The sequence below is a fragment of the Amblyomma maculatum genome, chromosome 7 (genome assembly GCF_055883805.1).
Source record: "Amblyomma maculatum isolate TAMU_Amacu chromosome 7, ASM5588380v1, whole genome shotgun sequence".
Classification (NCBI taxonomy): Eukaryota; Metazoa; Arthropoda; class Arachnida; order Ixodida; family Ixodidae; genus Amblyomma; species Amblyomma maculatum.
Genome location: NC_139350.1, coordinates 22,913,308 through 22,937,148, shown reverse-complemented (window position 1 = coordinate 22,937,148; position 23,841 = coordinate 22,913,308). Strand labels below are relative to the sequence as shown.

Here is a 23,841-nt window from a genome sequence, read left to right as displayed (position 1 = left end):
CATGTCACCATCTCCAGTCATGCTGTACGTGCTGCGAAAAGTACTGTATTTACTCTCATAATGCTCGCACCTTTTTTCGCGGAAAATTGATGCTAAGTTGGGGGGTGCGATAATTATGCGGGGAAAAGTTTCGAGCAGCTGTTTTGGAGCGCTAAAAAAGGTGCGAATCGGGATTCGTAGGTCAGCTATTGTAAATATAACCAAAACGTTACTTTCAAGCAGAACTTACCCTTGTTATAAAAGTACAGGGTCGCCAAAAGCACAAATTGCTAAAGCACTTTATTTACCGCACGCAGCCTCATCATCACTCCCCACGTTTCGTGTTATAATGCTCACAGCAGACCATACAGTTCTACTCTTGATCAGAGACTTGATCCGAGTTCGTGTCGACACTGCAATCGCTTTCTCTGTGCTACGCGGAACGCGTTGACGCCTAAGTGCCTGCTGGCAGTGCGGTTGCCATGCTGTAGCCTGTACTCAAAAGCTTTCAGCTCAAAAGTACCTGTATAACTTGCGTACCGCCCCACTGCGATGTGCCACCAAGAATATGGTTGACGGTGGAACAAAGCAAGCAACATGGACGGATCGAAGGAACAATGACAACGAGACGAGGAAACACCTCGCAAAATGGCAACGACTGCAAGCATCATGGAGGTAAAAAAAAAAGGCGAGCATAACCTGTACACGCCGCGCAAATTCCGCGGAGGCACACGGCCCACGCGTCGCCGACGTAGCCATCGCTTGTCGCACTGTGTGTGCCGCGAGTGGCGAGCTATGACCGCGCGACAGTAGTAAATCTTCTCGGACATAAATAGATATGCTCGACTGCCTTTCCTATGCTTCTGCATTCTTATTTTTGTTCGTTTTGATGATATGAATGTTCTAATGATACGAATTTTTTCGCGACCCCGTGAGATTCGTATCACCGAGGTTCTACTGTACTGCTGGGCAGTGTAGTGATTGCTTTGAAATGGCTTGGATAGTCACATTAGCCTGTTAGTAGTTAGCCTGTTTTACACTAGGGGCACTGCATGCAGTACATTGTTACGACTTAGATTTCGCGTTCTTTTGCGTTGTGTTTGACTCGGTCTTTCGGACCGGGGAGCAGTGCCTGGCGGGTCTTGCCTCGACAAGTCTCCCGCGGTTCGTCAGACAGAGAAGTCACAAAGTCAAAATCTTCAAAGTCATGGACATCGACTACGCGCTCATCGCATGCGGTGGCGGCGGCGACGCGTACGACTACGACTAGCTGGGCGGGGCCGGCTCTCGTTCGGATAGTCTGGCGGGTCGTGCCTCGACTTCTTCCTGAGAGAAAGCTGCTCAGCTCTGCCTGGACGGGACGATTGGTCCTCTTTTTAAGGGGGCTTCGCCGACCCTGAAGGCATTGTCCCCAGGGATAAGAGGAAGGGGGAGATGTAGTTAAGCCAGGTGGTTCTGGTTAAGCCCCCTTTCTGCGTGCTCTCCCCGCCCGCCGCTTCTCGCGCCATCTAACCGACGCGGCCGTTACTGTGTGTGTCGCTGGTGCCGCCACCTCTCGTGCATGAGCGCAAGCCTCATTTTATTCTCCTAACATCGCAATCTCATCAAAAAAAAGCTGAGCGTCCTCGCTCACACTCCATCACAAAGAATGCCAAAGAAAAATGCACACCAAAGGCGTTCACGCTCAGTCTGGGATAAAGTCACATCACAATATCACCATATCACACATGGTGTCCATCTATTTTTTGAGCACTGTATTAGTAGTAGATAAAGTCGTCCTTTTGAGGCTTCACAAGCAGCCTGCGATGTCTGGAGTCCCACGCGTTAGTCGAGGTTGTTTTCGGTGGAGTCCTGGCGGGTAGTGGAAAATCTTCTGCGTCGAAGAATTCTTCGTCGCCACTTTCACTTTCACAGCTGTCACAATCGTTATCGTGTGCACTGTTTGCTACCCGCGTTTGCACTTCACTTCCCGTCGCCGGTCCGAGTTTGTGTTTTTTACGAGCACCATCACTATCACCATCACAATCACTAGCACTGTTTCTTTGCTGTAGTTGATTGGTACCATCCGCTGATTCTGCTGTCACTGTTCCTTTCGCCGCCGGTCCATGGCCGTGTTTTTCACGATCACAATCACTGTCACTATCACTCATATTGCATTCCTGCTGTAGGCGCTTATTAGCCCCATCCGCTGGCCTTGCCCTTATCGGTGCCTCCATCTTCATTACTGGCGCGGTCTTTTGTACGGGTTTGGCCGTGGGCTCATCATTGAGCGCAGTGCTGCTGCTGCTGCTTGCTTGCGAAACTTCATCCTCAGTGAAATTTCGAGTAACTTACGGTTTAAGCCGTTCCACGTTTACGATGTCCCGTTTACCTCGTTTCGACTCTACCTCCCAGTCATTCTCTGCGGTCTGTCTCACTATTCGAAATGGCCCTTTATAAGGGTGAAGAAACTTTGTTGTCCGCCCACGTCTTGAGGTTGGCATTCGAATGTGAACTAGATCACCTGGGGCGAAGCTCTGGGTTCGTCGTCCTGCGTCGAAACGTTCCTTGCTGTTTTTCTTGCTCTTAAGCTCACGGTTCCGCACGAGTTCTCTGGCCTCTTCCCAGCGCGCAGCGACATCGCCCAAGTTGCTTCTGGTCTCTTGCGGGAGCCCTAGTGCAGCGTCAATGGGCAAGGTTGGTTCTCTGCCGTGGAGAAGGAAGAACGGGGAGTATCCAGTCGTTTCGTGTACTGAAGAGTTGTACGCAAAGATGACGTACTGTAGAAACTGGTCCCAATCTCGATGATTGGCAGAGACGTACTTGCTGATCATTACTGCCATTGTTCGGTTGAATCTCTCGCAAAGGCCGTTGGTTTGGGGCTGGTACGCTGTGGTGCAGGCGTGGTTAGTACTCGTCAGCCGGAAGAGTTCTTCCATCATTTCAGCAGTAAAGTGGCGGCCCCGATCGGTGATGACACGTTCTGGTGCGCCATGCCTTAAGACCACCGAGTCCATGAAGCCCTTTGCTGCATAAGCTGCCGTTGCCTCAGGTGTGGCCACTGCTTCTACCCACTTCGTATAATTGTCTATCATAACGACTATGTATTTGTTGCCGTCTCGGGATTCTGTTAGCGGGCCCACAAAATCCATTCCAACCTGCTGAAACGGGTACATAGTCGGGGGAAGGGGTTGTAGTTCGCCCACTGGTTTCATATTGGTCGTGTTTCTTGTTTGACAGTCAGCGCAGGATTGGACGTAGTGTACAATCTCGGTGAATATTTTTGGCCAAAAATATCGCTGGCGGATTTTCTTCAGTGTCCGTTTTACCCCTAGGTGACCGGCCGTGACGTCATCGTGGCACGCGGCTAGGATTTCTCGTCATAGGCTTCTTGGCACAGCAAGTGCCAGTCTTTCCTCAGTAAACCCCTTGGCCCTTCGATATAATGTGTCGTTCACGAGGGAAAAAGGCCTTGCAATTTTCTTCACCCTCTTCCCCACAGGTTGACCTGGCTTGTGGAGGTACTTGACGATTGGTCGTAGGGACGGGCCTTGAAGCTGAAGCTTCCCAATGTCCTCTTGAGACACTACGAAAAGCGGGAACTCCTCTTCGTCCTCGGGAGCGGGATCGTAAGGCAATCTAGACAATGCGTCAGCGTTCATATTCTTTGTTCCTGGTCGGTGTCTTAACGTGAGGTTGAACTCTTGCAGCATCAGGCTCCATCGGATGAGGCGTCCATTTGGGTTCTTTACTGACATTAGCCATGTGAGGCTAGCTTGATCCGTGACAACTGTAACCGGGGACCCGAATATGTACAGTCGGAACTGCTTTGTGGCATATACAACAGCCAAGCATTCTTGTTCTGTCGTGCTGTAGTTCGCCTCTGCTTTGTTTAAGTGACGACTAGCATATCCGATAACGAACTCTTCCTTGCGGTCTTTCTGCACCAGCACCGCGCCGATCCCGTAGCCGCAGGCGTCAGTATGGAGCTCGATGGGTAGTTAGGGATCGAATAGTCGGAGGACTGGGTCGTTGGTTAGTCGGGCCTTCAATGTGTCGAAAGATTCCTGACACTCATGAGTCCATGTGAACTTTGTGTCCATCTTGGTGAGTTCGTTCAGCGGTCGTGCAAGACGTGCAAAATTTTTGACGAACCTCTGGTAGTAACCGCACATGCCCAGGAAACTTCGAACTTGTTTTCGGCTTGTAGGAGCTTTCGTTTCAGAGATGGCGCGAATGTTATCCGGGTCCGGACGAATGGTATGTCCGTTGATGATGTGGCCAAGATACCGGATGCTGTTGAAAGCTATGTTGCATTTGCTTGGTTAAGCCGGAGCCCTGCTTCGTCTAAGCATTGGAAAATCTCACGCAGGTCTTGCAAATGTCCTTCTAATGTTCTGGAGAATACCACGATGTCGTCTAGATATGCCAGGCAGATCTTCCATAGCTGGTGTGACAGAACCTTATTTATCGTGCGCTGGAATGTAGCGGGGTCGTTGCACAAACCGAATGGTACCACATTGAACTCGTAGAGTCCGGTTCCTGTAGCAAACGCAGTCTTCTCTTTGTCCTGTTCCTTAATTGGAACCTGCCAGTAACCGGATGCCAGGTCGAGTGTGGAGAAGAATTTCGCTCCCTGTAGCTTGTCCATAATGTCGTCCATGCGAGGCAGCGGGTGTACATCTTTCTTCGTAACGATGTTAACTTTGCGGAAGTCAACGCAAAACCGCCATGATCCATCGCGCTTGCGTACCATCACTACCGGTGACGACCATGCACTCGATGAAGCCCGAATAACTTCCTTTTCCAGCATCTCGGCGACCTGATCATCAATAACTTTTCGCTCGTATGCAGAGTATCGGTAGGGATTCTGGTGGATTGGGCGGGCTGTGTCGTGTTGGATCTCATGTTCAGAAAAGATGTGGCTATATTCTTGTACCAAGTCCTGGAACATCTGCCTGGCTTCAGACGGTAGTTCTTCGCCTAGCCGAATATTTTGACTCGTACCCTCTTGATCACTGGGCAGAGAAACGCTTAGAGCTGTCTTGCTGATGGTGGTGGCTCGTCCGATAGTTGTACCCTTTGGTACTGTGAGAGAGGTAGTGTCTGGGTTGGCAATGCGGACGTAACCTATCTCGTCGTTAACGACCGTCAGGGTCCGGGCAACACTAGGTCCTATGTTTGTCTCGACTGAGTGAGTGGTTCAACCAAGTACGGCCCTTGAGCTGCGATCCGTACTGCGATAATGGCCTCGGTTCGGGGCGGCAGATTCAATTCCTCTAGGCACTGTACACGTACCGTGTCAGGTGAGTCGCAAGTATCGTCTTGCTCGAGGTGTAACGCTAACTGCCGTCCCTGCAGGGTAATCTTCTTCTGTGGGAAATCAAGCACCATTTGGGTTGCCTGACAGAATGGCAGTCCGCACAGCACATCATGTGGAAAACTTGGGAGCACTACAAACGTTGCCTTCGTGCTAACCTCCGCTCCGATCATAACTTCCAAGTCTATCTCTCCGCATGATTGCACTATCTCTCCATTCACCGCACGCACAAAAGTGCCAGATGGTCGAACCGGCTTCCTCAGTCGAGTAGCTAGGGCTGCCGAAATTACATTCACAACGGCTCCGGTGTCTATAATTACCTGGACGTCCAGGTCTTCCGCCGTGGCAGGAACCATGATGAGTTGTGTATGGTGGAATGTTGCGTAAACCGAGTCCTTATGCTTTCCACTGGGTTGGACTGCAGGACCCGGCTCTACCGGTTTCCCGACTGGTGCGGGGCTGGAAGTGCCTGGTTCTCTGGGCATTGGCGCATGATGTGCCCGGCTCGGTTGCACCGGAAGCAAACTACTTGTCCTCCCTGTGTTCTTGAGCCACGTGGCGGGAACGGTCGGCGGTCACGTTGCCCGAGGCGATCCACAGCTGCAGTTAAGGCGCGCAGGGTCTCTTGCATGGCCTCTAACATAGCATCTGTGCCCTTGTTTTGAGGGTTTTCATGGCGGCCAGGTGCGTAGAGAACCTGTGGTGGGGTGCCTGCAGCATGAAGGGATGTTGTCAGGTCTTGGCTAAAGGACATTACCGGGTGCCCGGTTGGGATACCTGGCAGCGGGTGCATCGGCATGGTCATAAGAGCGTGGCGTGCCATGGCCCCTACGTGTGTCAGGCGCTCCAGGTGTTCTAGGAACTCCTGCGTGGAGCTGGGGTTAGAAATGGCCACGCGTTCCATCATTTCAGGTCGCAAGCCCCGCAGTAAGTACCGAAGCTTCTCGGCATCTGTCATTGCCGCGTTCGCCCGTCCACATAGCTGTAGCACCCCAGCCACGTACTGTTGTGGGGTCTCCCCTAGCTGCTGCTTGCGTTCCTGTAGCCGAATGTACGCCCACTCTTGTGCGTGCGCACCTGCAAAGGTGGCCCGTAGTGCTCTTTGCCAGTCTAACCATGTTTCCGGCGTTTTTTTTCCCGGAGTGCTGTCACGTACCAGGCCCGGGCGACGTCCGCGAGAGCAAACACCAAGTTGTCCGCTTTCTGTTCGTCCGTCCACGCGAGGGATCTGCCGTACCTCTCATATATATGGAGCCAATCCTCCAGGTCTTCATCGGCTGTCCCTTTAAACACGGGAGGCGGCGCGAACGCCCTCATTGACGCCGTGTTTTGTTGCTCGCTCATTGCTGTTCGGTCGTTGGCGGGAATGATGCGGTTCCTCAAAACTCTTTCCGCTGTGTGCATTGGCGGCTTATTTTCTTGCGGCCGCGATAACCTCCTCACAAAGAGCGAATAAGTCGTTGAAACGCTCGTTCAGATTGCGTTTTTTGTCTTCCCCTTCGAATCGTGTCCTGTATTCGAATCCTAATTTTTCCGCAACTGCGTTTCAGCGGTCTCGGTGAGTGGTTGACTTCCCTATTTTTTCTTGTTTGTCCATAGCGGGGAATTTAGCACCTCCACCACTTGTTACGACTTAGACTTCGCGTTCTTTTGCGTTGTGTTTGACTTGGTCTTTCGGACCGGGGAGCAGTGTCTGGCGGGTCTTGCCTCGACAAGTCTCCCGCGGTTCGTCCGACAGAGAAGTCACAAAGTCAAAATCTTCAAAGTCATGGACATCGACTACGCGCTCATCGCATGCGGTGGCGGCGGCGACGCGTACGACTACGACTAGCTGGGCGGGGCCGGCTCTCGTTCGGATAGTCTGGCGGGCCGTGCCTCGACTTCTTCCTGAGAGAAAGCTGCTCAGCTCTGCCTGGACGGGACGATTGGTCCTCTTTTTAAGGGGCTTCGCGCCGACCCTGAAGGCATTGTCCCCAGGGATAAGAGGAAGGGGGAGATGTAGTTAAGCCAGGTGGTTCTGGCTAAGCCCCCTTTCTGCGTGCTCTCCCCGCCCGCCGCTTCTCGCGCCATCTAACCGACGCGGCCGTTACTGTGTGCGTCGCTGGTGCCGCCACCTCTCGTGCATGAGCGCAAGCCTCATTTTATTCTCCTAACAACATGTTAGTGGCTATTGAGGTGGTTTTTCCACAGGTGAGAGGAGTAATGTGCTTGCATTACAAAGACTGCAGTGGAGAGGGAAATGGTGTGAACAGCATATGCACTAAAACGCTTTGTACCGAGTGTGCATGCAGGTCTTTCTACTACACCGATGTCATACATATGTTATGTTGAGGCAGAAAAGGAAAGAAAAATAAAGAGCCTCGGCCCGTGCCACTTAGTATAACGGGCTTTCCCCGATGTCATACAGTCGAACCCGGATATATCGAATTTTGGTTATATCGAACTCACGAAATATCCCCTTGAAAATCCCATGATAAAGTAGGAAAGCCGCGTCATATATCGAACTCAATTTCACCGGTCGTTCGATATATCGAACTCCGCACCACGCACTGGAAAGTGTGCCTTCCCCAAAGACGATCGCATCACCCTTAGCCATTTGCCGCGTGACGTTTTCAAGCCACGCGCGGAAGGAATGAGAGGGGACAGTTCGGCGACGGCTGGTCTGGGCAGCGCCGCGCCCATTCCCCAAAGGCGCGCGCATCTTCAGTTGTCGTTTCCCGCGCGCCAACACATGACGTTTGCAAGCCATGTGCGTGGGTGTGCCCATTCTTTTGCCGAGCTATCTCTCTCCTTCAGCACGCGCAACGCATGCGCCAAGCCAGCTCAGCCCCTTTTCAGACAGACGTGGGACGCTTTTTCCAGCGTGTGTTGCGAACCCTCTGCGTGCGGCAGCGCGGAGGCTGACGTGGCTATGGCGCCTGCGGATGTGAAGAAGCGGCAGCTCTCTTTTTTTTTTTTTCTTTTTGCGAGAGTCATTCTTTCTTATCGTCGTGCTGTACGCATGGCGTAGCGTAAGATATGCCGGCTGCGGACGTTAAGAAGCGGCAAGGGTTTTTTTTTTTTTTTTTTTTTTTCTTTTGCCGGGGATGTTTATTTTATTGTTATTTTTTTGTATCGTTTATCCTTGCATGTATGAACCAGCGAAAGCACGCGGTCAGCTGCTGCGATCATGACGCCCGCCCCAAGCGCGGCGTCATAAATCGAACCAGGCTTGGGCAATCAAGCCATCACGGGCACTCTGCCAAGTTCGCTCCCCGCCACCCGCAGGAGCTATCAAAAGATAACGCGCCTGACGTTATCGCTGCGCAGCATCTTGGCACGCTGCCAATGAGCTGTGGATGAGACGACTGAAACGGACTGACGCGCGCCATCGACATGCAAGCGAGAATGCTCGCGATTTCTGCCGCCGCGGCGACACAGAAACCTTGTTTTGAGCTGCCGCGGTGGCTCGAGCGGCGAGAGGGACGCAGTTCCAACAAGCTTGAAAATTTTCGCTCTGTCGCTGCCGCTGAGATCGCTCAGTCGCTTGCATGTGAGCGAGCTGGCCTTAACGCTTTTTTTTTTTTCACATTCTCGGGTACAAAAGTGGAGTGTGGGTTCATTATGCGAGTCGGTTGATTACGCGACAAATACGGTATCGTTTTTTCGCATCGTAAGTGCCGTCACAAGCCGATTTTTGTATATCGAATTATCGATATATCAAACTATTTCGCGATCTCCTTCGAGTTCGATATATCCGGGTTCGACTGTACTCCTAAATAGGCAGTGAGAGGCGTGAACGCGTTTGTTTGCATTTTGTGTGTTTAGAAGCACTTGTGTACACTACATGAACTGTGGGGTTTTAATAGGGGGATAAATGTGTTTCTCCTGCTTAACTGTGGCTGAGTGTTCAAACTACCAACCCTACTCCTGATTACACATGCTGCTGAGCATTTATTGCTGTAATAACAACAATGCCAGCTAGCAATAAAATAAGCTAAGGAATCGAGGTTTTCCAACTCACCAGCAAGGTAGGCACACTCTGAGGCCAGATGGGGCGAGCTGGTCGGATAAGTTCCCGCAAGGTTTCGTCTTACTGGTTTATATTAATCCAAAGCCCTTTTTTATGGCATCTCTCAAAAGCCATGTGTCACTTTGAAATGTTAAACCCCACGATTTAACATGTGCTCACATAATCATTATAGATTGTTTAGGCTTTGTAATAATAGCATATCTCTGTATGAATCTCTTCCATGTTACAACACAGCCCTGACTCACTGGCTGAATGGTTAGGGCACTCGACTGCTTATACCAAGAACACGGGTTCAATTGCTACGATGACAGCTGCTTTTCTAAGGAAGCCAAAGGCGAGGTGGCCATGTACTTGTCAATGTCAGTGCACGTTAAAGAATTGTAGGTTGTCGAAATTTTTGGTGCCCTCCACTACAGCATCCCTCAGGGCCTGAATTGCTTTGGAACTTTAAACCCTGCTAACCAATGTACCAGCCAGCCATCATATAACAGACATGCAAATCCTTGCCCACTGTGCACACACACAGACACACACCCATAGGAAAACTTGTCTTTAAAGCCTGCATATCGTGCATCTCGGTTACCAATAAATCAGTGCAAGCTGGAAAGAAAGCTTCTCAGCAATTGATTCTTAGCACCAACTAGCCTCTCAAGCTGTTATTTTGATATTTACAAGATTATGGAAGGTGTAGAAGGCAGAATTTATAGGGCTGCTATACTGATTGAATTAGATAACTTTTGTGATGGATTCCAACATGAGATTTACTGTGCTGAGTGCAAGAGATTTTTTTATGCAGTGTACCGATTACCTCAGCAATAGCGTTTAAAATGAGGACCAAGCGGAAAGAACAGGAAAAGTTGAATCAGCGTGTCTTAAAAATGAGCAATAATAATGCATGTTGCTCTCCCAGTAAAGCTGTTGCCGGTCGGAATAAATTTCTTTCATTTTTTTTCCCCTATGTTGGAAAGCCACTGTTTTTTGTTCATGCTGTCATGCTTTCTTTGTGATGCCATAAAAATTGTGTAGACATTTCGAGGGCATTCAAATCATTCAAATCACTTTATGGAGCATTGGCCATGCTGAGAATTACAGAAAAGTAGTATCCAAGAAAAAAAAAAAATCGCAAGGAAAATGTAATCTTACATATTTAAGGGCACAAGGGGGGGGTGAGTAGAACCAGTCATCATTCAGAAAGCTGGGTGGTAACTGGGATGCAAAAGACGAGGAGGTTGCACAGTGGCGGCAGAGTTCAAAAGTTCAAAGAGTGCCGGAAGTTTCCAGTAATGAAGGGGCTTTAGCACTCCGAACCAAGCTTTTTTAAGTTTACTGATTTACACAGTAATAGCATAAACATTTATTTTGTTTTTATGTGCCTGCTCTTTGCTGCAGTTTTGTTGACGTTATTAACAACTGGATTAATGTGCTTTACTGACTTGTGTGAACTTTGTACTTGGTTAATATAGTTTTTGTGAACGCTTTTTTTCTTCTTCCCGGCAGTCTTCAGATTGCATCTCAGCTGCTGTCATTCAAGTACCTGCTGCGAGAAGTGAGGTCAGTGTGTGCTTCGTATCTTTGTACAGTGTACAATAGAGCTTGAGTTGAGAGCTATTAGAAATATTTCCTTTAGTTGTATATCCAAAAAATGGAAAAGGAAAAAAAAACTAAATGCCATATTGATGAACCAGTGGGAGCTCCAAGCTGCAAATATCTAACTAAGGTAACTAGCACAGTACATCACATATTGGAGTTGCAAGCACCGAGTGCAAACTCCACACATTGTTCCAGGGAAATGTGAATGCTCACAAAATGAAAATCATTCTTTTCGTTTGGTTCAAGTTTGGTTGGCATACGGAATATCTGCAGTGCTGACAATGACCCGTACGATCGGCAGTAATCTGTTTCGGGTGCACGGAAAGTTTTTTTGTCGCATTTCAGCACAAAAAGGCACGCTCTAGTTGTTTTTTTCGGTTTTCTTTCTACCAGTATCCGGTGCACATTTGGGCAATATTGCATTTGCATGCTGCAGCTTAGTTTTCTGACAGCTTCATGTGTATGGCTTTATTTAAATGCTGCCAAGAACAATCAGTGATGCTCAGGAGGCACAATGAGCGGACTTGGAGAAGTTTTTCATTATTTAACAGCGCGAAGCTCTTCTTATTGGAGAAGTTTGTTTTTATGACAAGGCCTCTAAAGTACACGGTTGACACAATGATGGCGTGACGAGGCTTCGTGCTTATCTTTTTATTGGCCTTGAGTGAGAATCTTTTGCTTGACTTTTCTGAAGAATAATGAAATTGTAAAACTTTTGTTGTAATGGTGATAGCAAGCGCATTGAAAGCCACATGAAAGTTATTTTATGAAGTACTTTTTTGTCCATTAACTTCCACGCTACTTCCTGTACGCATATACTGTGGCCTTGCTGCTTGCATTACATTCCTGTACTTTTTTTTATCCTCTTGCTTGGTTGCAAAAGCAACCCTCACATTACATTCATGGCCTATTTTTTGTTTGTTTTTTGCTCTGTTTCGTGCCTGTACTGTTGACCCTTGTGTTACAGTCGTGGTCATGTTACTCTCAGGTAAATATGGCATCTAGCATCTTGGGTGTGCTTGTCTATAGTTTTTATATTTTTCTCCTGTTTTGTTTATTGTTCAGGGAGAAGGGCGGTGCTTATGGAGTGGGTGTTTCTGTTCGCCCCGGTGGATGCCTCAGCTTTTACTCATACAGGTAAGCTTTTGCACTGCTTGTTTTGGTTTTGGCATGTGTGTGTGTGCGTGTGTGCGCGCGTGTGCGTGCACTCATGACAATTATGCATATTCTTTTGTTAGCATCCCCCATTTTAGTCCACTGTAAAACAAATTTTTCACTAGATTGGAGTTCCAAGTTACAGATGCTAAGGTGCTTCTTGGACCTGAAAGAGTTCTGTTAGTGAGCTAACAATATGATCTCTTAATTCATTGATGCAGAACGCTTCTTTTGCTTATAGTCTTGTGCCAGTAGAGTTCCTTGTCCCATTATATAAAAGGCACACTGACTAATGTTATTTGTGGTTAGTCGTGGCCAGAATATAGAAAATTGGATGCACTAGTTTGGGCAGCATTCAGACTATGTACCAGGTTGCTTGCAAACAGTGTTGGCTAAGCAATTTTATTTGTACTACTGTTTGATGTGTATATTAAAATTGGCCATTATTGCAAAAATACCCGACATATTTTTGCGCATATAACCCGCTCCAAAAATTAAAAACAGAAAGAATTGCTTAAAAAGTGAGGTTGTAGGTTGTCTATGAATATTTAGAGGGGAAGGAGGGGGGGGGAGTTAGGTTCATGGCAATGCGCAGATTTCTGTGCAGTCTGCCACACTTGTCAGGCAGGATTAAGTTTCACAGTAACATTATACAGAGGAGGGGAAGCACACAAGTTAGATGCCCCCGAGCTTTATTCTGTGTCTTCTTGGTCAACACTGTACAAGAACATCAGGAGGTTCTACAAATTTGTTTTGAGGAGGGGTCCCATCCGGGGCTGGTATTTAATCACGAGAAGTCAAGGGCAAGGAAGGAAGCTCTGGTGACAGGAACTGCTGCTACAGTTACAAGGAAAAGACTTACATAATGAATCTGCAGTGACCGTAACTACCTGTGTGCGGGGTTACGAGGATCACCTGCCTTTGAAGGGGATCGCTAAATAGTTTGATGATAGTTTGATGTATCAGTAATTGTGTATACAGTCAAACCCAGATATATCGAACTCGAAGGGGATCGCGAAATAGTTCGATATATCGATAATTCGATATACAGAAATCGGCTTGTGACGGCACTTACGATGCGAAAAAACGATACCGTATTTGTCGTGTAATCAACCCACTCGCATAATGAACCGATCCTCCACTTTTGCACCAGAGAATTTGAAAAAAAAAAAAAGAAATGCGTTAAGGCCAGCTCGCCCACATGCAAGCGACTGAGTGATCTCAGCGACAAGCGGCAGCGACAGAGCGAAAATTTTCAAACTTGCTGGAACTGCGTCCCTCTCGCCGCTCGACGCTCGAGCCACCGCGGCAGCTCAAAACACGGTTTCTGTGTCGCCGCGGCGGCAGAAATCCCGAGCATTTTTGCTTGCATGTCGATGCGCGCGTCAGTCCGTTTCAGTCGTCTCATCCACAGCTCATTGGCAGCGTGCCAAGATAATGCGCAGCGATAACGTCAGGGCACGGTTATCTTTTGATAGCTCCTGCGGTGGCGGGGAGCGAACTTGGCAGAGTGCCCGTGATGGCTTGGCACAAGTCGATTTATCACGCCGCGCTTGGGGCGGGCGTCATGATTGCAGCAGCTGACCGCGTGCTTTCGCTGATTCATACATGCAAGGATAAATGATAAAAAAAAAAAAATTAAACATCCCCGCAAAAAAAGAAAAAAAGAAAAAAAAACCTGCCGCTTCTTAACGTCCGCAGCCGCCATATCTTACGCTACACCGCACGTACAGCACAACGATAAAAAAGGATGACTCTCGCAAAAAAAAAAAAAAGAGAGAGAGAGAGAGAGCTGCCGCTTCTTAAAGTCCGCAGGCGCCATAGCCACGTCAGCCGCCGCGCCGCCGCACGCAGAGGGTTCGCAACACACGCTGGAGAAAGCGTCCGACGTCTGTCTGAAAACGGGCTGAGCTGGCTTGGTGCATGCGTTGCGCATGCTGAAGGAGAGAGATAGCTCGGCAAAAGAATGGGCACACCAACGCACATGGCTTGCAAACGTCATGTGTTGGCGCACGGGAAATGACAACTGCAGATGCGCGCGCCTTTGGGGAATGGGCGCGGCGCTGCCCAGACCAGCCGTCGCCGAACTGTCCCCTCTCATTCCTTCCGCGCGTGGCTTGAAAACGTCACGCGGCAAACGGCCAAGGGTGATGCGATCGCCTTTGGGGAAGGCACACTTTCCAGTGCGTGGTGCGGAGTTCGATATATCGAACGACTGGTGAAATTGAGTTCGATATATGACGCGGCTTTCCTATACTTTTACATGGGATTTTCAAGGGGATATTTCGTGAGTTCGATATAACCAAAATTCGATATAACCAAAATTCGATATATCCGGGTTCGAAATAACCGGGTTCGACTGTATATATAAACCATGCCAACAGATCAACCTGTCTGTAATCGAGTTCTTAACTGAATTCTTAACCGAGTTCATCTTAACAGAAGTCAGCTGTAGAACATTTATTGCCCTGTGCATGAAGTGAGCTGAAGACAGAGTATGAAATATGTTATTCTGCTTAACGATGTCATTGGTCTAGTTTTAATTTTTCCCACCACATCCTGCAGTGGCTTTTGTTTGTTTGTTTTCTTTTTTAATGACTTTTACTTTCTCTCTTGCCTCGAGCTTTGCAGAGGTGCCTGGCTGGGTATCCATGCGTCTCTCTTCCTTACCTTGCTCTGTTTACACATAGCTGTTACCAGCTCCATGAGCAGGCATGCCACAGTGCCCTTTCCATGTTGCGCCACAGGCAATGCGTGCATCGCTGATATCTATCCATCTCTGCGCTGTAATAATGGGTGTTGCAGCTATGCCATTTCAGTTGAACGTGCGGCCCCAAAGTTTTTCAAGCCCAAGCTTCCTTGGTGGGGGAGCTTTCTTGCCAGTGTGAAAAAGCAGGGCATCTTCACACCTGCAACTGGTGCAGAGATCCGACATATCTCGGCACCACATGTAGTGCCTTGCCTTTCACAGACTAAGAGATGTATATGTGCAAAGTGCACCTGCTCGACATAACACTCGGAGGCTTATTATCAACTCATGAGGCATCGCAGCGCATGTTATCGTGACTGGCTAGATATATAGGTGCTGTGGTAGATAGAAAGGGGCATAGTGTGTGAAAAAAAGAAAACTAGACCAATTTTTTCTTTTTTTTTTTTTAATTACAATTATGCGAGGTTGTTTCTCGCTATGTTTTGAGCTTACATTTTGCATAGTGAAATAAATGCTCTGTTTGTATTTATCCCTCTCTCTGAAAGGCTGTTTTATTCATTGTTTCTGTGTAACATACAGTCGAACCTCGATATATCGAACAGCGCGGCGATCACAAAATAGTTCGATATAGCCAGAATTTTATAAATAAAATGCGCGCAGAAAACTCGTCAAAAACTAGTACAAATCAATCAATGAACCAATCTTGGCACAATAGATACTCACTTGAAGCTTCAAACAAAGTATTTTATTTATTTGGCTGAAAGTACTGTTGCAGCGTAGCCTGCTTCAAGTTGGAAACTGCGTGCTTCACCACGGCGTCCTCAACATAGTGTAGACAATCAATCATCGATAGTCCGGTGCCTTCTATTGTGCCGCAGTAGCGCCGTACAAGGGCCAACGCAGCTACAGCCTCAGTTGCAGTCGGGAGAGGGGCAACGTCAGTGCTTGCGGGGTCAATCTCAGCAGCGTTTTCGTTTGGCCGCTCACCGGTAACTTCTGCTGCGATCTCCGCGTCTGTCAACTTCTCCACTGTTGCGGTATTGTCATTGCCGACGAAGTCATCAATACAGATGCTCTGTGGCCTAGCACTGACAAAGCGCTCCTACTGGCTCCAGTTTTCTTCGAGCTGGCCTTCTTCCTCTGTGCCGTCCAATGCTGATTGTTCTGTTGCTCCCTCGAAAGCTTCTTCAATTCTTCTCACGAAACCCGCATGCCGAAAGCAGTGAACTATCGTCGACTGCTTGACGCTGTCCCAAGAGGCTTTGAGCATTTGGATGGCACCCAAAAAGGTCTATCTTTAGCTCTTGGCCCATCCGCAGCTTGACAAGCAAAGTGTCGATCAGGCCACTCTTATAAATTGCCTTGAAAGCTTGAACAATATACTGGTCCAGTGGCTGCAGCTTGGACGTGGTGTTCGGCGGCAAAAACGTAATTTTCAAGATTGCCCTGCTGGACATTGGTGTGGTGTGCCGTGCAATTATCAGTGATGAGGCAACCCTTCCGGCTCATACTTGGCGAGAGCCTGAGGCTACTCTTATTCAATCCACTTCTTGATCTCGCCTTCATTGGCATTCTCACTTTCTCCCGAGACTGTCTTCCCGACAATGTTAAAGCAGGCCTTAAAACGCTGCAGCCAACCGCTGCTGGCATTGAAGTTCTCAGCGCCGAGAATGAACACAAAGTGTTTGGCTTTCTGTTGCAGCATCGGTCCCGATAAAGAAATATTGCGGGCCCTTGCATCGATAAATCATTTGTGCAGCGCCTTCTCAACGTCTTCAAAGGCAGCTTTGCGCACCCGCCGCACGCCTGAGTGCTTGTTTTGTTCTGCCTTGGCCTTTATGTCACACTTGTTTTTCAATAGAGTGCTCAAAGTGCTCCTTGATACGTCGAAAGCTTCAGCGACACTTGACTTCTTTTCACTATTCTCAACGCGCTGGATAACTTCCAATTTCGCGGCAAATGTCAGGGACTTCCGCTTCTTCGCGTTTGCAGCCCTCACAACATAGCACCAACCACGTACGACAGGCCTAAGTCAGGCCTAAGCGATTACACAAACCACACACGAACGCACGATAACAAAGACTGGCGCAGCACAAGTGGCGGCGCCGAGGAGTCAGGAGTCAGTACGCCAAATGCAATGTTTCAAAGGTTTCGAAGACGCCGCGTGCGTACGCCGCTATGTTGAAATGGCGCCCTCAGCGCAATGATGTGCATATTTATTGCGCCGAGGGTGCCATTTCAACATAGCGGCGTACGCACGCGGCGTCTTCGAAACCTTTGAAACATTGCATTTGGCGCACTGACTCCCGACTCCTCTGCACCGCCACTTGTGCTACCCACCGCGCCGCTGCTATCTTTGAGGGTGTTGCGGGAAAGCCCACCTCCTGTCAACGGAGCGCACGTGGTCTGGGGTGGTGGAGTTCGATATATCCATTTTACATCCGGCCCCGTTCGAAATAAAAGATTGAAAATGCATGTGATTTTCTGCATGATATAGAAAATGTTCGATATATGCAATAATTCGATGTATCAAGGTTTGACTGTAGTTTTAGGTTGCATTTGAGCTTATGTCCATCTTAGACTGGGTAAGATACCCAAATATTACTAGTATGTTTGAAATGGTTTGGTTTGGCTTATAGGGTTTGATGTTTGTAAACGACGTAAGCTATGAGAGAGGCTGTGGTGGAGGGCTCCGGCAACTTTCACCTGAAGTGCCTTGCATGCGTCCTTAGAAATGCTGCGGCTGCAGCTAAGATTGACCCCACATGCCTGGGATCTGCAGTTGAGCGCCCTAATCACTGATCCATTGCAACAGGGCTGTTACCAGTAGGTGTCGTCAGTGGTCAGCTGGACAGGAGACTCTATGAGTCTGGTTCCATCTCCAGCACTCCATTAACTGTGACTGTTACTGTAGTCGGCTTCAGAGGTGGCTGTGTGTGCAGAGGATGCAAGTTGACTGCACTGTGCCACTTCAATTGTGGACTTCTTCTTTACCTTACTTACCTACACTGGGCAGACAGCAACTTGCAAGGTGACATACTCTGCCACACTTGTAACATGTTGGTATGCTTGCAGTACCACATCGAACACAGGGTCTTGGTTTCTCCCGATTTCTAGCTAGGCCTGCTTTTGCCTCTTGGGCTCACTTCTTGCACTTAATGCACACTTGGCTTTTATACGGGCTTTTTCTGGTGGTACCTATCATGGTTTGTGGCAGCCCCCTGAAGGGCATGAGTGGTTGCATCCGTATGGCTTTTTTGAAGCTCTTTTGTGTTATTTTTCACTACCGCCACCGTTTTTGCAATGTCAAGAGCGGTTTTTAGAGTGAGCTTTTCCTCCGCCGTGTAGCTGTGCTACAAATCTCGCACTCAAAGGGGTTTGTCAGCATGCAGTTGAGAGCTGTCCTGAAGCTGCAATGTTCTGCCATCAGCCAAAGTTTGGCGACGAATACCATGATAGTTTCATTTCCCAGCTGTATTCATGTGTTGAAGCAAAGGCTTTTAAAGAACAGACAGCCTGCTTGTCATGTATGTTCGCACACCTATGGCCTATCAGTACTTACTTTTTTTCCATTGTTTTCAATGTCATCATCAACAATATAGTGAATCTAGCCACCCTGTGCACAAAGACCAGGGTTTACTGTTGATGGCCACCTCTGTCTTCGCAGCAGTTTGCCTTGCTTGCATGGGAGCGTACTTCATTTCACCGTGTGCCTGCTAGATTAAATCAGTCATATCTTCTTGGCCAGTTCTTGTGTTCAGCTTTGCATTCAGTTCTTGCATTCACGGGATAAGGTTTTACTTAGTTACGCAGATTACATAACGACGGCAGCTTGCCATACATCATGGCTGGGGAGCAGGTCTTGAGAGAAGGGAAGTGCTTATGTTAACTCAAGGTTTGCGTGCTGGGCTGCTGCCGACATTTCTCGAGGTGAATGACGTCAACACATACTCATGAAGTACATTAGCGTTTATGGGCTTATCTTGTGGCATACTGTATGGGAAACTGAAATGTGATGCCAGCTCTGCAATGTGGTGCTTGTTGGGCAAGTTGGTTGGACATTATGTTAAAACAGCGCTAGAAACACGGACAGATAGAAAGGCAAACAGACATTGCGCTGAACTGACAACTGAAATTTTATTCGTGAAGCATTTCTTTTGATTCAAAGACTGATAGAAAGGGCACAACCAGTTTCGTCGCGTGACATAATATGTCACCCTCTCCCTTCCAAAAAAGCCCTTTCCTTTGCATGAAGTATTAGGGCAGTGCTGCTTATGCATGTTTCTTTACCATCTGCTATGTTTACTGCTTCATTAATTGAGGCAATAAACATAGCAGATGGTAAAGTGATGGTGATAGTATGGAACAGATTTCTGCATCATACTTGCTTATCCTGTGATATTCAGTGTCTGCTTTTTTTTTGCTTTCAAAAAAGGCCTTGTTGGAGCTTTGATATCCTTGAGACTAGCATTTAATTCCTTGAGTTGACCTTGTGTTACGATGAGGGTTGTCCTTGCTGCTTGTTAGTCGTTTGGCCTTCTGCTGCTGTTTTCAACTCTGTTATCTGTATCTGTGATGCTTTTCTTATTTCTACTTAGTAAGTTCTCATCCATCATTGGAAAGGCCTTGCCACAGTGGCTCAATGTTTAGGGTGTTTGACAGCTGAGCCTGAGGACACGGGAACGATCCTGTCCATGGTGGCCGCAGAATGCAAGGCTCCTGTGTACTCTGCAAGTCAGTGCATCAGAGAGCTCCAGCTGGTAGAAATTTATCCAGAGCTCTCCACTATGGCATCATAGCTGATGTTGATTTTGGATATTAAGTTAAGAATGCAGCCGCAAATACCCCTCAAAGGGCTTTCCAGTCACTGGGGTCAGTTTTCAACCTTCGTCCCCTTCCAGCCTTTGTCCATGTCTCCCTAAGCTGGGCATCTTTTTTCTTTGTGGATAATGTAGACCCGCCACAAATACAATGCCCTCTGTCACCTACTGGCCTGAGAAGGGGCAATTCTTTTGGGTCTCATTTGCTGGGAGGCATCTCTGTGTTGATGCTGTTGCTTGGAGGCCCACCTTTGAGGAATTTTTCCCCTGCAATTTTGAGTTGCAACCAAGTATAGATAGTTAATCATACCATACCATTGTGGGAAAGGAGAGATTGCTGCCTCTTTGCTTTTGCCCCACTACATTCTAGGCGAGGTCTCAAAATATAGGTCTGAATTAAAGCCTTTTTTTTTTTTTTTATATTGCTATAGGGAAATGTATGCTTGGGTGCCCTGTATTAGAAGCGCAAAGTGCTAGTAGTAGTGTCAGTGCACAGGGGTAATTTGCAATTTTTCTTTTTCTCAAGGGATCCTAACATGGAGAAAACATTGGATGTATTTTGTGACTCTGTGGCGTGGCTTACACGAGGAGAATTCACCGAAGAGGATCTTGAAGAAGCGAAGCTAGCCTGCTTTGCAAGGGTGAGTGAAAGAGTAGTGTGTGTTATTTGGGAATGTTCTTACTTAATTTATTCGTGACTCACTGAATTCGTTCTCATGTGTGTTTATGCCTTTTTGTCTATGGCAATCTGGCTGCCATGACTGCTCTCTGGTCACAGTATGGAAATACACTAAAACCTCAGTAATTCAGACTTCAAGGGAGTGGAAAAAAATGTCAGGGTTTTGCGAATGTTGAATGCTCCCCCCCCCCCCCCCCCCTTCCTGCTTTTATTGCCAAAAGAAAGCTGCTCATGAAAAACTAGACAGTCGTCATCTGGTTTTGAAATGAAAGCTACCATACTTACTCATATCTAGGCCGACCACGATTCCAAGTCGACACACGAAACTTGAAGGCCTCCTCTCTCCCCCCTTTCCCCCTTTCTGTTAAAAGAAAGGAAACTTTTTTGATTATACGCCGTGCTCACTCATCATCGCCGTTGTCGTCTCTGGCCTCCTTGCCATTGTCCTTCTCGTACAGTACTCAATCTTGGGCCATCCAATCCATTGGCGATGCTGCACTTTCGGAATGAGTGCGTACCCAGGATGTCCTCCTTAGGCTGCAGCGATCCAGTTAGCTTTAACTCTTAGCAACATGCGCTTGATGCGGCTTGTCGGAGTTGGCTCGCAAGTTTTATGAGTTTATGTCATGTTTTATGATATGACGACAGTCCTCGAACCTAAACCGACCTAAAAGTTCCATATCTCACGTTTAAGAAAAAAAAAAAACTGTTGGCCTATATTTGAATAAATAGGCTATGCAATATCAATGACTTTTCATGGCCCCATCGGATGTCGCATTATTATTATTTTGTTAAATATCTTGGTAGTATCTTTTGACAGTAACCTATCTTGCCAACTTCACTTATCTTTTATTTGTTCAAAGCCGAGGTCAATGGCTTGGCAGTTGTTCAGTATCAAAGGTTTTGTGTCCTTGTCTGTAAAGAAAATGATTGTGCATGCATTGGGTTATAGTGTGTTGAGACATGGCAATACTGCCTTAGGCTTTTGTTCGGATCATTGGAAATGCAGGGTCGTCATCATTATAAAAAAAAGTTCTGAAAATGTCTGCAATACCCCAATAGTAACGGCTGAAAATGTCTTCCGCAAATTTTGTTTACTAAATTTTTATTCCTTGTTCATCAGAACTGTTGTTAAACATTTCTGGAATTCTGCATTCAGACGTGAAAATACTGCTTTAAGAGAACTTTGAAAACATGTTCGTTATGTGCTCCTTCGTTTGGCCGCAAGGTATGGTGCAGCCAGATGCTGTGTATAGTGCTGGACATTTTTTACAAATTACTAGATGAGATCTTAATGTGACTTTGGAAAGCACGCTAAAAGAACTATGGAAGGAGCTATAGTGAAACTTGCTTCTAGAGCACTCTTTGCCAATATTATATTTGGTGCTTCAATTATTTGTTTTATTTTGAACAGAATTGCCAAATGTTAGTCAAATCTCAATATAACGAATCCCGCAGGACTGCAAAAAATTATTCGTTATTTTGAAATATCATTGTAATGAAAAATCTGCTATTATAAGCCAGTAGTCAAACCTAGGTATGAAAATGACGTACCTTGGCAGTAGGCACGTGTGTAGACAAGCAAAGCCTCAAGCGAAAATGTTGCACTAACTCTAAAGCTGATTTATTTGAAGAAATCAATTATTTTCTTCTGCCGCGTGCAGCGAACACGACCACGCACTACATTACACCACTACAGCACATACACCTTCCATTTTCCGGAACACCTCATCGCATGTGTGATTTCATTGAGCGATGAAAGTACGGACTTTGTCCATGTGCAAATAAAAAAAACAAAAAAAAACATCAGAGTTTGCTATGACCCCGTCTTCAATGCTCCCTGAAGTTTGAAAATTTTGTCTCGGTCTTTCAAAATGATTGTAGCAGTCGATGGGGCAATGTTGGCTGTCTGTAGAGGCTGAATCGCTTTTTCCCTGCATCGATTTCTTGCAGTGAAAGCAGCTGCTTTCATATCATCTTGGCACTTCGCTGGCTAATACAGTAGACTCCCTTTAAGGGGGGAATCTACCCTTGAACATCAACATTTTTATTTCTTGAGGTATTTGAATGAAATTTTCAGGGTATGCTCATAGTACAGACTTTGAAGAACTACCAAGTTTCATGAAGCTGGGCTCATCGGTTCTCAAGTTAGAGGAGTATATCAAGATAGTTTACATAGGTCCCTAGGGGCGGGCCTGGAGAATTTGCAAAATGTACTAGCAGTGTGAAATTTGTTATGGTCATTCCTGGATAGTTTCCCCAGGGCAAGACAATTCCCTTTTTCCAAATTTCCTCCCTGAAAAATTTTAATACAGCCCCAAATTTAGTGTTAAAATTTACACCTGACTTAACAATAATTTAATTGACTGCCCCTAATTACACATGAAATATTTTGAAAAGAACGAATTGTCTTGCCCTCAGAAATTTACTTAGGTATGTAACAAAAAAAACCTCACGAAAATCCAATAAGCGGTTCTTGAGCTATGACTTTCCCTAGCAGCCACACCGTGCAAAAAATTGATTCTGAGAAAACGGCTCTCAAAGGTTGAGAGGACAATAACTTTTTTGTTTCTCAAGTTATTATGATGAAATTTTCAGGACAGGCTCATGACATTAACAAATGAAAAACCACCAAGTTTCATAGAAATGTGCGTGCTAGTTCTCAAGTTACAGAAGCATATCAAATTGGTTTGAATAGGTCCTTTATATCAAGCCTGGAGAAATTGTGAAAGGCACTGGCATTGCGCAATTTGTCATGCTGATTCCTAGATAGGTTCCTCAGGGCAAGACAAAGCTCTTTTTCTAAATTTTCTTGCTGAAAAATAGCATAGCACTAGATTTTTTGTTATCAATTAGACCTATGTTGATTAATCAAATTAATTATGACAAATTCCAGACATAATATTTTGAATACATGAGCTTGCCTTGCCCTCAAAAATTTATTCAGGTACAGTCGAGCCCACTTATAACAGCCCCACTTAAGACGAACACTCGCTTATCACGAACAAGTATGGTGCGACCATCAAAATATACATTAGGGCTATGGCGCTCCGTCTCGGCTACAACGAACATCTGTGCAGCTAGCCGATCGGCTACAGCGAAAGCCTTGGTGCCGCGGACCACTTTCTACATGCTGAGATCCGTCGATCCTGTGCTCTGCAAGCCGCGACAATCGGCATTCCCGATTTCCCTCCGGCATTTCGCTCTAGCATGATGGGGGACGCAGACGCAGCAAGCGGCTTCCCGGTTTATCTCTTGCGGCATCTCGCCGGAGGAACTAGGAGCGGCCCGAACGCAGCAAGCGACTTCCCGGATTATCTTCCGCGGCATAAGCGCCGAAACGAAAAAAAAAAAAAGCCAGCCAAGTCTGCACTGAACGCGTGTCGCATCTCGAGGCATCGTGAGCGACCACGCAACGTTTAACACGTTGCCCGAAACCGTTCAGAGGGCACGACGAGAGGTCGCAAATCCGGCGATCGCAAAAATGGCAAAAGGCGAACAGAGCGTCTGAAGTACAAAGACAGCCAACAACGACAGCAAGCAAAGAGCCGTAGCAGACAACGCGGGGAGGTAGCGACTCGTCAGTGGCCGCAGCAG

The 23,841-nt window shown here is 47.1% G+C and overlaps 1 protein-coding gene and 1 pseudogene across 1 annotated transcript in view; one reads left to right on the top strand and one right to left on the bottom strand.

Annotated features, from left to right (window-relative positions):
• Nucleotides 1–23,841, top strand: part of LOC146182820 (presequence protease, mitochondrial) — a 187,102-nt gene that overhangs the window by 116,329 nt on the left and 46,932 nt on the right. The window contains exons 23-25 of the mRNA XM_084608927.1: nt 10,788–10,841; nt 11,946–12,017; nt 20,092–20,206. Coding sequence (XP_084465053.1) covers nt 10,788–10,841; nt 11,946–12,017; nt 20,092–20,206 — 241 coding nt within the window. The remainder of the gene's footprint in view (nt 1–10,787; nt 10,842–11,945; nt 12,018–20,091; nt 20,207–23,841) is intronic.
• On the bottom strand, nt 15,491–17,804 carry LOC146182821 (uncharacterized; annotated as a pseudogene).